This window comes from Heterocephalus glaber, unplaced genomic scaffold (assembly GCF_053883595.1).
Source record: "Heterocephalus glaber isolate CG9 unplaced genomic scaffold, H.glaber_assembly_v1.0 deba00001531, whole genome shotgun sequence".
Classification (NCBI taxonomy): Eukaryota; Metazoa; Chordata; class Mammalia; order Rodentia; family Bathyergidae; genus Heterocephalus; species Heterocephalus glaber.
The window spans coordinates 15,617,231-15,630,585 of record NW_028258329.1 but is presented as its reverse complement, the minus strand read 5'-3'; the positions used below and the strand labels follow the sequence as shown (position 1 = coordinate 15,630,585).

The following is a 13,355-nucleotide window of genomic DNA, read 5'->3' as shown; positions in this document are numbered from 1 at the left end:
AAGCAATTCATGGTTCTGGAATCTATTTGTTTCATAAAAATATAGATAATTTAAATTTCATTAGAAATTTGCAGGATAAATTGATAAAATTGGCTACTGATCAAATGAAGACTGAAGATGGATATTGCAACATTTCCTTCTTAAATTTTTCCATAAAACTATCTTGTTGTAGAAGAGTTACTTAGGTATATTTGTCACATATTCACTCCCTTCTACTTTAGAAAACTGAACCCCAGGTGAATATGAACAGACCAGATAATCTCAGACCTTTTGTTCATTGTTTCCAATGGAGACTGGTAAAAAATTAAGGCTTGATGTATAAATCAGAGCTTGAGCCTATATAACTTTGAATATTTAACAAGGTCTAACAGTTTTAATGTGCATAAATGAAGGGAAGCCATTTTCCATCAAATCAAAAGTGATTTCTTGGGGTTTTCTGTGAGTCCCAATTAACATTTATACTTCTGAAGGGAAGACTTTTGCCATTGGGATAGAGTAACAAGTATGGTGGACAAACACAGATTGCTGATGCTTAATACAGAAGAGCAAGAAATTGAATAGGAATAATGAGGCAGAGAAAAAGAAACTAACAAGGCTGTAACTTACTTGTAATAACAGATGTCATGGCCTGTCCGTATCCAGGTGGATCTGCCAAAGAGGGCCTCCTTCACGGAATAGAGGGTTGGTTGCATCCCTATATAAAATCAAAGCAGAACTTAATCTATGAAGGAAAGAGAAACCAGAAAGAGAGTTGTCATAGGCTAAATAATGGTCCCCAAAGATATCCAAGTCTTAATCCTTGGCAACTGTGAAGGTCAACTGTACATGGCCAAAAAGACTTTGAAGGTGTGATTAAGCTTAGTATTTTGAGATGAGGAGATTATCCTGTTGGCCCCAATTGCAGTCACGTCTTTAAAAAGGAAAGGCAAAGGGAGATCTGAGAACTGTGGAGAAGCCACATGACTGAGTTAGACAGAGATATGAAGATGTTATATTGCTGGCTTCAAGGATGGAGGAAGGAACCAGGAGTCAAAGAATGTCACTCTAGCAACTGGAAAAGAAAAACAAATAGATTTTCCCCTGGAATCTCAAGGAAATAGAACCCTGCTAACACCTTAACTTCATCCCAGTGAAACTGATTTAGACCGCTAAGCCCCAGCAGTGTAAAAGAATAAATTTGTCTTGTTTTAAATCACCAAGTTTGTGACAACAAAGCCATATAAAGTGAATACAAAAATCAAGGTTCACATTTTCTCTTTCCACTGTAACAAGAATTTACTTAGTATGAAATAGAGGTAGTATCTTGTACTCTGACCTAGATATGTGGGAATACTTATTCCCTATTCAAAGCCACCCAATAAATTATCACATGAGTTATCAATAACACAAGAATTTCCCAGGAATAGAAATAGTCGAAGTAAATATGGGCTGCTGGTCGGTCTTTATCTCTGGAATGTCTCCTTCAAAATGGATCACAAGTATTGAGGAGAATTTAAAATTTCCCTGGAGTTTTCTGAGAGTGTAAAGCAGTGTTGTCCAGTTGGATTTTACTATTCTCCTATCTTGTAACAAACTGGTCAATACATTTGCTTGTGTGAGATTTAAGACATGGAGAAAAGAAAAAAAAAATGATAGCACTCACTAAGCTCAATAGTTCGAGGTGGAGCAAGGGAATGAGGACATAGTGGGAGGGTATGTGTGCTATTAACATTCTATGGTAGAGTGAGAGTCCCCAGCTCCCTCCCCCACCACCACCATAGCACAGCATGGTATGAGTTGGCCACTCTCTTGCCACTGTGGAACCAAAATGTGTCAGTCTAACTTCAAACTTTCTGGGATCCCAAGCAAGGACTCTTACAGTAAGATAGTCAAGAAGTGATAACACCTTGTAATTGTTCAGAAAGCCCCTAATCCCCATGAGTTCATACCATAATTGAACTGACTGTTGGGCTTCTCACAGTTGATGATGTTGAAGCGGTAGGGGATGGCAGTCCTCATGCCGCTCACTTTGAAGTAGAACCACTGCTGGTGCTGGGCACTGTTCACATCAGCATTGACCAGCAAGTCATACTCAAACCTGCAAAGGCAGAAGCAAGTAAGAGGGCTATCTGGAAAGACTTTAGAGCAAATGAGAATCTATGGGTCTCAAGTTCTGGATTACAGATCCAAGATGCAGGATCTCCAGTGGATGACAAAGTACAGTTATTGTTCTCATCTCATAATATTGGACACGGGCTTTGGAAATTTGGGAAGAGAGAGTGGCCTTAGTATTAGAAGAATCACTGACACAATGGAAGGGTATCTTTTCATCAAACTTCCAGCTAGAAGATTGCAGGTGTGATATATCCCAAGATAGTTCAATCACATCTGGTTTGAATATGCCACTACTGTTTGATTCTGAACATTACTTTTGAGCCTCAGTTTCCTCACATGTATAGTGGAGCGCCTAAACTTGTGTTTGTAAAGATTAAACAGTATAAGTGATATAAATCCCCTAACAAAGCCACAAACATGAACCACACTAGCAATGGAAGGTTTGTAGGTTTTGATTTTTTTTTTTGAGTGAGATACAACTTATGTGCAGTAAGTGCACAAACTGTAAATGTATAACTCAATTAATTTATTTGCATCTGGATGCACCTTTGTAACCACTATTTAGTAGAGAACAATTCCAGCACCCCAAGAGGCTCTTGTCTGTCCCTTCTCAGTTGCTATGTTTCCAAGGTAATTAATTTTCTGGCTCTAGCAACACAATTTTCAAGGCAGTTTTGTCTTAAATATTATTATCAGATAATCTCATTTTCAAATATTATTGTCCCATCTTCTTGGTATCCTCTTTGAATTGCTCTTCTAAAAAAGGCAACGTTTTTGCCCTAATCCATTAACACTCTCCACTCAAAAGCCCTGAAAAATGAGCTTTTATAGTCTATGTGGTCATTTACTATGGAAAGAGAGGGCTTGGTATAAGACTGACAAGAGGAGAATAGAGCTGATTGACAGAGTCCTGACCTTCACACTTTGGCTATAAGGACCACACTCTAACCATTTAGCTCACTGTGCAATGAATAAAGCATAACACACCGAGAAGCACTTGTAAGAATAATTCTGGAAAGTCTGTGACCCTCAAAGTATCAACTATTGCCACAGTACACTTTCTAAAAAGTGGTTATAAAGGTTTTTTTAACAATAAATAGCTTTGTTTTCTGTCATTTGATTCTGTTACCCTGACCATACCTGATTAGTTTAGGCTATCTGTTCAAATGCAGATTTAGAGAGAAAGACATGTGAACTGGCCAGCAGCTTAGGCATATCCTGGACTGATAAGTGTCTGGGCAGAAGACTTTTAATCAAGCATTGTCTCCCAAATCCTTTGAACATGACTCTAAAGAGAAGGAATAATGAAAATAGGATCCATAGGAAGAAGTAGAAGATGAACTGACAACAGAAAGAGAAACGGGATGAAATGGAATTTTGATATGACTGCCTTTCCCTTCTTTAGCCCAACAAGTTCAATTTGTGTCTGTCTCTGTCTTACATGCTGGGCTTCCTTGAAAGGTTTCATGCACACACACAAAAAAAAAATCACCTCTCACCCTCCCCAAAAAAAGAAAACTTCAAAAATGACACCTTGGGTGGATATTAAACAAGTCAGAGTTATACAAAGTTCTGAGCTCTAGTCATGGTAAATATGTAGACCTCACATTGATTGAGTGCTTACTATGTGCCAGATACTACTCTAAGAACTTTCTATGTGGTATTTAACTTTCATAAAACACCGATGAAGTAGGTGCTATGATTATCTTCATATTATGGGTAAGACAATAAAGGCATGGAGTTAGTTGGGCACCTTGCTCAATCTTGTGGTTACAAAGGGGTGGCTACTACCCCATTAACTGTCCTGGGCGTGGTTATCAGAAGTTCACCTATAAAAGATGCGTTGTGTATCTTGCCTTTTGGTGTATGGGAAATATAGTTCACTGTGCTATAAGTAAACAAATTATGTATAACTTTATGAGAACTGCAGTCTCTTCTGCTACTGGAAAAACTTATCTCCTTCCTTTTAGTTTGTGTGTCACTAGTTTTTCCTTATCTACGAAATCCTTTTTTATTAATAAGAACTCATTGGTAGGTTTTTCCAAAGAGGCACAGCACTGAGTATTCCCTGGAATTAAAGATGGAAGCTCTGAGACTATTTTTACCTCAGTGTACAGCTATAGGATCAACAGACATGGGAGGTAAAATAGGGAACACTGTACCCTACCTACTATGTCAATAGCACCAACCTTGGCATCAGTGGAAGTATAAATGGCCCGGTCAAAGTGCACTCACATCTAAATGTGGGAATATAAGCCGTGTTTATACTTCTAGTGAACAGTTCACCTTGCTGTGACTGGGCCATTATGTTCCCTAGTGGTATGCTGATAAATGCTTAACTGACTGGAGAGGGAAAGCCTCCATTGGTACCACTTGCCATTTTCTTGATGTATATATTCTCTTTGTGGCTGATGTCAAGCCACCAATGTGAGTTCACAGAACAAAAAATGAGGAAGAGATTATCATAACCTGCTTTCTACAGCTCCCAGGGCTACCTCCTGTGGTTTTCCTTACTTACTCATGCACTTGGATGGCTTTCCGAAGATTTCCTGACTCAAACTTGGAGAAGAACCTTAGGCAATTGGAAGCAGTATCTTCCAAAGGCCTACAATGAAACAGAGAACATGTGAACATGTCTTATTGCTATTCTTGCACACAGTTTGACTTTTCTTAAAGACAAGCTTTCTCTTAAAAATCTTTAATCTGAATGGTCATCATGCTGTTTTTAGGTGTAGGAATGGATTACTAAGATGAAACACTCCCATCTTTGTTCCATTGACAGAATTCTCCAAGCCTCCCACTGCATGGATGAACGCCATCACCTACCAAGGCTCATCCAAACTAAAGACGACTCTGTTTATAACATCACTTGGCTGGATGAGCCTCCGGACATCTTCGATTATCTTGATCCTGAAAAAGAAAAGTGGAAACATTTTAAGTGTTGTCCTCACTCTCTGTGAAACACTTTTAAGTACTGTCCTCATACTCATCTTATGATATCCTGAAAAGGGCCTTGGAAGTCATCAGTGAAATACCAAAACTGAGAGTTTAACAATGTCCCAATCTTGGGATCAGAGGGTTTAAACAACATTGTCCTTCCTCCTTCTCTTCTTGATTAAGAAATAAAACTATACTGTGCAGTAGAAATAGAGAAACCAAAGATGTTATATTTTTAGTTAGAGGATTCCTGGCTTGGATGAGTTTTTTCAAGAGCATTTGAGCTAGGGTACTATAACCTTTCTAGTAGTATTAATATCAGAGTCCTTTGCATTGAGGCAGTTTTGAGAGAGACATTAAGACTATTGATTATTTGCATCTTGAAGGGTTGGAAGGCTCTAATAAGCCTTTTTACTCTTGTTCCATTTATATTCCTTATGCTATATCTGCTCCAAAAGGCTGAGGTCAGTTTTCTGTCTGAGGAACAACAATATCTGAGAGACTTAAACAAGAGAGAGGAAGGATTCTTAAGAGGTCTGTCAATACCCTTCTTGAATTTCTGATCAAGCCCATGAGGGTGGGATGGAAGAATGGTGATGGTGAAGTGGATATGAAGCCTGGACAGGGAGGAAGGATGTTCTATGTGGGGATAAATCTGTGCTAGAACAACCTCTGAAGTATTATATGTTTCTCAGGAATCTGAGCATGGTAGTTCATGTACAGAGGATGAATAAAGAGATGTCAGCCAAGTGCCTATGTTGGAGCAGTTCCTGGGACTTCGTATCTGATAGTGACAGGGCAATTTTCTGAAGATATGGAATAAGTTAATGAAACTTTATGGTCTCCATGCTTTGTTCTATTGACTTAGTATATGCAACCCATTTTTTTCCTTCAGGCAACACTTTTTTCCTTAGCTTTATTAGTTTTCCTTTTAATCTCATTAAGCTGAGTCAAAGACAAGATCTTTCCTTCCTGCATTCTGGAAATAACCTATCATTCAGTATTTCTGCCCTGGAGAAAATGTTTAATTTTTCTTGACCCCTTCTTACTGATGCAGTAAAACCATTCTGTAAATCAAGCCAGGGTCTGTAAGATTGGGGCTGTAGAATGGAAGTACACCACCTCCTCTCGGTTATCAAAAATTCAGATACAAATTTGTCACAACCAAGAGATTCCCAAATAGTTCCTGCTTCTTCTGAAAACCTTCCTTTGAAGAAAGATCCCAGTATTTGTAAAAACTACATGATCTTTCCCTGTTGTGATTTGCAATGGATATGAGGCAAGGGGTTATATCAGAATCATCCAAGGAAATCTTTGTTGGAAAACAAATGCCTACCACCACCCCACACTTGATTCTTAAATGTCTCAGGAGGGAGGTAAGTTTGTAGTTTTGGTAGCTCTGAAATCTGCACTGTCACCTTTGAACTCCACGTTTGCGTTCCAACATGGACTGGGAAAAGGGAGGTGGACAGTGTCCCCAGAAATCAGGAAATGCTATCATCTTGAAATCCACCACAGATCTGGTTCTTCTGGCTTTGGCAGTATAAAGATAAGGGTCATGGAAGGGAATATGCTTGGGATGTGTGTGCAGAAGCTTATCTATTACTTCAACAGTTTCTCTGGGCCTCGTAGGATTGGAAAAGGAGGCATTCATCTTTGGGCAAGAAATGGCTTCTATGTCCTCTTCCAGAAAATCCTGCATATCAGAGATACCATTTTCAAGAGCATCTATCCCAAGACCATTGGGATGTGTATTGTGGTATGTGTTCATGCCAGGTCTTTTTTTGGAGGTCAGATATGCAGTGGACCTCTCCATCTTCACCATGCTCAGAAGAGAAGTCTGGATTGTATCTTCTCTTTCTTTCCCCTGGAAGCTTTGGTCCTTATTCAAGCAATGCTGCTTTGGGGAGGCAGCAGTTGGAATGTGGTGGTGATTGGCAGATTGAATGCCTTCAAAGTTCAAATCATTTCCAAGTTTGGACTCCAGTTCCTTTGGGTTTAAAGTGGAAAAGAATATGTCAGTGTTTCCTTCCAGGTAAAGAATACAATTCGATCCCTGTCCTCACTCTCTGGACACAGAGCTAAACATAAATCCTATGAACTGGACAGTTTTTTGCATGATCATCCAAGTAAAGATTAACTAACCTTCAAGAGTCAAATTAATGGCAGAATCACACAAACTTGTGTGTGGAAGGGGATTTGGGTGGGTCTAGTACAACTCTGTACAGTTCATGCATGCTTTCTGAAACCCCCCTTGCCCCCCTCACTAAGTTACACTTTGGTTCAATCTACATTTACAAGGGCCTCATTGAAACCCCTACCCTTCACTGTGCCCTAAGATATTCCTATTCTTTATGATAATTCTAATTGTTTTTTAAGTCCTCCTTGTACTGAACTAAAATTTCCTTCACAGAAGCTTTTACTATACTTGTCAACTCCTTTCTACACATGACTAGCTACCCTTTGATATGACTGAACTCATTTCTTCTTAAGGGCCATGAGAAAATAATGGAGATCAAAAAGCAAGTCTAAAATCTTGTTAGTAGCAACAGCAGCAAGCAGCAACTAGGCACTGGAATACCATCACTGGGTCTAAGGTTCCCAGGCTATTTCTACTAATAAAGAAAGCCTGAAATGAGGAGAACCAACTTTAGAAATTTATGTATGATAACTTTCCCACTTGGGTGAGAGAATGATCAAATTGTCAAAATTTTCACTTGCTTTTCAGTTCATGGAGCAGGGGACCTTGCCTAACAGCCCATATGTAGTAATGTGCACCCGCCTTCTAATTACACCCTACGTGTCAGACTGTAGGACCCCTGAATGCATCCTAGATTGACCACTTTTCTCACCTTTTTTCTTGGCTTTCTGCTTTTCCCTCAGAAGGATCCCAGAAGCATGCTACTAACAATACAATGCTTTCCATCTAGACACCTCTGTTTGGCCTCCCAGGTTCAGCAAAGAACCCACCATGCCTCCTCACCAAGGAGCAGAATCACAGCCTAGGTCCTACCTCAAAGCCATAGGAGAGCTCATGACACAAGGCCTCATATTGCTTTAGTTCCTCTTCAGGTCGGTCAAGACCAGGTCTGAAGTTCAGCTTTTCCATGTCAATTTCCAAGTCATCATCCTACAATGAAATATTCAAAGAACAGCTGACAATCACAAAATCTCCACTGGAAGGCATCAAGACACTACTCATATTTGCTTAGTCAGAATTACAGGACAGGTTTTCTTGACTTCAGATTATAATGCTAGCCTAGCCACTGGAGAATTTATTATACTAGATTATATTTTTAAAATACAAAGAAGATATATTACTTTTGTCAGCATTTATGTCAGTATTTATCAGCTCTCATCAGAAATAAGTAATAATTTATATAAAATGAGATAAACCATGTTAACAGTAAATCTTGATAAAAGAAATTCTTTATCTTACGCACTGCTATCATTAACTTCATTGTAATTATCATCCCTGTTCACCTAACTACCCTTCCTATTTAGTTCCTTCACTCTTCTCAGAAACATTTAATGAGCAACTACTGTGAATAAGTATTCTTCTAAATACTGAGGAATCAGTGACAACAGAACAGGCAAAGATGCATGCTCTTATGGAATGTGCCTTCTTGTGAGAGGAGGAAGAGAGTTAATAATAAACAAATGAATAAGGCCATTTCCAACAGTGACAGCTCTGGAAATTATGAAAAAGGGTGTGTGATTGTGACTGAGGGTGAAGTATGGGACTGGGTAACCTGAAAGTCCTCATACAGTGATAACATTGGCATAACAAGACCTAAATGACAAAAAGAGCCAACTATGAAAGAATTATCAGTAGCAGAAGGAACAGTTTAAATTTGCTTACAAAAAGAAGTTGACTGAAACATAGAGCCCAAGAGGAAGAGTGTAGAAGAAGAGATTTGAGAAGAAGCAGCAGAGAAATTATAAGAATCCTTACAGGTCCTAGGGAATAGTTTGTATTCTCCTGCTACACTTTTATCTCTGTACATTTAAAAATTTACCAAGTAAGACCAGTCTTTTCTCAACATAGGCAAATAATCCAAGTCCTTTTCTTTTTTTCTTCTACATTATCATCATGTAATAGTTTAATGATCCTGGTGGCTCTCCTCTGAACATATGTGTGTTTTTTAAGAGCTGTAGAGTCTTACAGAGAAAATACAACCAGAATCAGAGTAAAGTCTCTCCATCTTTCCATACCCCAGATAAATTTCCCTTGCTGAAATAGGGGAGAAAGACTACTTTATGTTTTAGAAGTATATTTGGTTAGATAAGGAAACACCTGGTGGTCCTGAAGACCTATATCAAATAAATGTGGAAAATAAATGCTTCTATTTCTGATCAAGGGAAAAAAAGAAAATGTAATATTCTATCCATCTTACATAATATTCCTCCAAATTTCAAATTAAAAGAAAAATAAATCTCATGGTTTAATGGTATTTTCAGATTCAGTAAACTCCAGATCCAAACTCCATAGCTACAACTCTTGTCCTTTCCAGCTTCACCTATCAGTTCCTGCTTTCCTCCAGCCATGGCCCAAGGTAGTCTCAGTTGAAATGCAATATGGCTAGCCACTGGAAGAGTGCCCCCACCAGAGAGTAAGGGACTATTCCAACTGGTATGTCTAGGGCAAAGGAGTAACCCATGAGGTGCAGCCTATTTAATTCCACATGTGGCTATGTGACCCATTTAGCAGAGCTTAGCAAACTATGTCTCTATGCTTGTTTTTAAAAATAAAGTTTTATTGGAACACTAACAGATCAGACCCAGTCATTTGTCATGTGCTTCTTTTCCAGATTCTCAATGGCTGCTTTCTTGGTACAAAGCAAAGCAGATTAGTTGTGACAGAAACTTGTTTCTGGTCTTCAGAGGTCTGGAGCTTAGTTTCAGTATCTCTAGGATCTCAGCTGAGTTTGTGTATTTCTTTTAAGTACATTTATACTTGTCTATAGATGGACCTGCTTCTGTGTCCTTACAGTAACCCAGACAATCCTTCACCATCTAGGATCTTGATACCTACCACCAATGCAAAGAGTGCTTTCTCGTCCTTGCTTCTTAGTTTGGACCTCTTCGTTATTGTCTTTTATCACCTCATATTTCAGTTCAAGTCTGAAGGTGCTAATTAGAACTTTAACAGGGACAGCTCCTGGATTCACTAGACTGTGAACTCTTTGAAGATAAAAACTATGTTTGTTTTTGTATCATATTCCCCAAGAACTCAGAGTATTGCACATGGATCATATACAAGAAAGTAACTGATAGAATAAATGTAAAAAGAAGGGAGAGAGGCAAGAAAGGAAAGGCAGAAGGAAGAGAGAGCTTGAATTCACTGTGTATACCCTTCTTCAGTTTACCCAGATCTACTATTTGTGTACATGAAGAAAAAACATAGCCTTCATTTGTCTCTATTTGTTATGAATTTGTCTTTTCTTATGTTGACCTTGACAGTTTTCAATCAAATCATTGGATTCAGCATTCCATTATTAAGACTCTTTTACAGATAAAAATTCCTTTTAGTCATTCTTGCTAAGAGGTTGCTCCCAATTATTAGTTGAGATTTTCAAATGAAAATGCCAGTGGTTCAAGGCCTAGGTTAGTTCTGTGACCTTCCGTGAGAAGGTCCACATCCCTGGAAGCAAAAGCTCCAGGGTTCACCAGGGAAAGCCAAGGTGCTGCAGTACGCATACCCCTGCTCTTGCCATCCCAAGAGTCAAGCCCTGGCTCTGATGGTCCCTCGATTTCTCTACAAATCATTCTCTCACACTGACTTCTCATTCTCTGCCTGGCTTGAAGGCTTTTGATGAATCATTCCCAGGTCCTTACCAATTTGTCTTGTGCTTCATTTCCAGCTGGGTTTGTATATCTGCTTAGGTTACATCACACCCTGCCCCACCATCCTCTGTGGAGTGAGCACCAAGGAGTGTATCAGGAGAGGCCTCCTTTCCACGCTGTGTGAAGTCAGGCACTGCCATACGCCTTGTCCCTCCACATCAGATACAAGAGGTGAATGTCACTACATCAGACATTCAGTTATCAAAAAGCAAGCAAAAGGAAAGGGAAATGGCAGTGATGAATGGCTATAGCAGCCCAGTATTATTCAAATAATTTGGCACATACTCCATAGGCCTGTGTCACTTAGCCACCACAAAGAACCAATTTGCTACTGTTGACTTCAGAAATGATCCTATTTATCAACAAAACCCTGAGAGCACCAAACTTTCAATAGTCTGAGCCCAGAGATATGGCTAAGAGATAGTCCTTAAATGTCTGCCACCACCAGCAGCAAGGTGAGTGATTATCACAATAGAGAATTTAAAAGGCTCTTTCTTGATTCCACTGCTCCCAGGGCAGAGGAGGTGAGCCAATCCCAGAAACCAGGAGGAGGTTCCCAGGCTGCCATTCCACCACTCCCAGGGCAGAGGAGGTGAGCCGCATGGGAGCCAGCAGCACTCCCTCACCACCACCATGGAAATGAGAAGACACAAACAAGCCTCAAAAACAGACTTCCAGATCACCTAAAGCAACCCCAAAGGGAAATGAGATGGAACAATCTGATACTCAACCACCTGGACTCCCTGAACTGGCAACAAAAGAGGATCTGGAAAAAAAGAAATCAGAAATAATTTCTCACACAACAGCAGAGATTGTGCCCATAGTGCGAGACGTGATTAATAAATCTACAGAGGACACAGATTAAAAAAAAATAGAGGAGCTGAGGAACCTGATGGAATCCCAACATAGGAAACAAATGGAATCCATAAAACAGATACAAATAGATTTCCAGGAGATTAAAAACTCCATCGAAAGTTTACGCAGCAGAATGAACCAATGTGAGGACAGAATTTCAGATATAGAAGAAAAGATTGCAATTAGTGACCAGGAAAAGAAAAATTGCTTTAAAATTGTAAGGGAACACAAGAAATCAATCCAGCAGCTGCTAGATGATGCAAAGAAGAATAACATAAGACTGATTGGAATCAATGAAGAAACAGGAGAGAGTGCAGATGACATAAAAAAACTGTTCACAGAAGTGATGGCAGAAAACTTCCCAAGTGGGGAAAAGAACTTGACAAATGGATAAGTGAGGTATATAGGACTCCAACTAGCCTTGATCAAAAAAAAATCTACACATAGGCATATGATAGTTAGGATTCCAGAAACCCAACAGAAGAACAAAATTCTACAAGCAGTGAGAGAAAAACAAATCACATACAAAGGAAAGCCCATCAGAATCACAGCAGACTTCTCAATGCAAACCCTCAAGGCAAGAAGAGCTTGGAGTGACATATTTCAAGCCCTAAAGGACAATACCTTCGATCCCAGATTGATGTACCCTGAAAAATTATCTTTCAAAATTGATGAAGAAATAAGATACTTTCATGATAAAGAGCACCTCAGGAACTTCATGAATACCAAACCAACACTCCAAAAAATTTTAGACAATATCCTAGGAAAAGACAATGAGGATCACAACCACAGGAAGGCCAGCAGAATGAATCCATTGGGTGTGAGAAATTAAATGCAAAGGGGGAAATCCAACAAAAAGAAAAAGTCATGACAAGGCTTTTAAAACTTTTAACTTCATCTCCCTAATGAGTGTATAATTCAATCTTCTTATTGTACTGATTAGTATTTTTCTGATTCTAGAATTGCACACCTTTCCTCATGCTATACTGGCTATTTATCATCTTCTTATGTCTACTTTTTAATTGGGTTGTTTATTAATGAGCTGTAAGAGTTCTTTATATATTCTGGTCATAGGTTAGATGCATTGTAAATATGGTCTGTTTAAGGACTACTTTTCATTTTAATGATGTCATTTAAAGTTCTAAATTTTGATGGAATCTCATTTATCAATTTTTTGCTTTTATACATCATAGTTTTTGTATCCTAGGAAGTTCTTGCCTACCCTAAATTCATAAACATTTTCCCTTATAATTCCTTCTTAAAGTTTTATACTTTTAGGCTTTCATATTTAGGTTCATAGATCCCTTCAAGTTATTTTTATGTATGGAAATAAAGGGTTGAGGTTAATTTTTTATATACAGATACCAGGTGTTCTAGTTCCATTTGCTGAAAACACTATCTTTTTCTCTGCTCTTGAATTGAGTTTATAGTCTATAAAATGTTAATGTTAAATAATCTGTCAAAACTCAGTAGACCATATATCTGTGGTTTTATTTCTAGATTCTCCGTTTTATTCAGATGATCTATATGTCTTTCCTTACACCAACACTGCCTTGACTACTGTAGCTTTAGACGAAGTCTTAAAATTAGGTACTAAACATCTTCCAACTATGTTTATTTTC

The 13,355-nt window shown here is 38.7% G+C and overlaps 1 protein-coding gene across 2 annotated transcripts in view; it reads right to left on the bottom strand.

The window, feature by feature from the left end:
• Positions 1 to 13,355, bottom strand: part of Agbl1 (AGBL carboxypeptidase 1) — an 832,602-nt gene that overhangs the window by 647,008 nt on the left and 172,239 nt on the right. For both annotated transcript variants that reach the window (XM_087188360.1, XM_021264792.2), the window contains exons 10-15: positions 8,045 to 8,161; positions 6,450 to 7,021; positions 4,921 to 5,004; positions 4,613 to 4,699; positions 1,929 to 2,077; positions 607 to 694 (exon numbers count right to left, since the gene is read on the bottom strand). In XM_087188360.1, the coding sequence (XP_087044486.1) occupies positions 607 to 694; positions 1,929 to 2,077; positions 4,613 to 4,699; positions 4,921 to 5,004; positions 6,450 to 7,021; positions 8,045 to 8,161 (1,097 nt within the window). The remainder of the gene's footprint in view (positions 1 to 606; positions 695 to 1,928; positions 2,078 to 4,612; positions 4,700 to 4,920; positions 5,005 to 6,449; positions 7,022 to 8,044; positions 8,162 to 13,355) is intronic.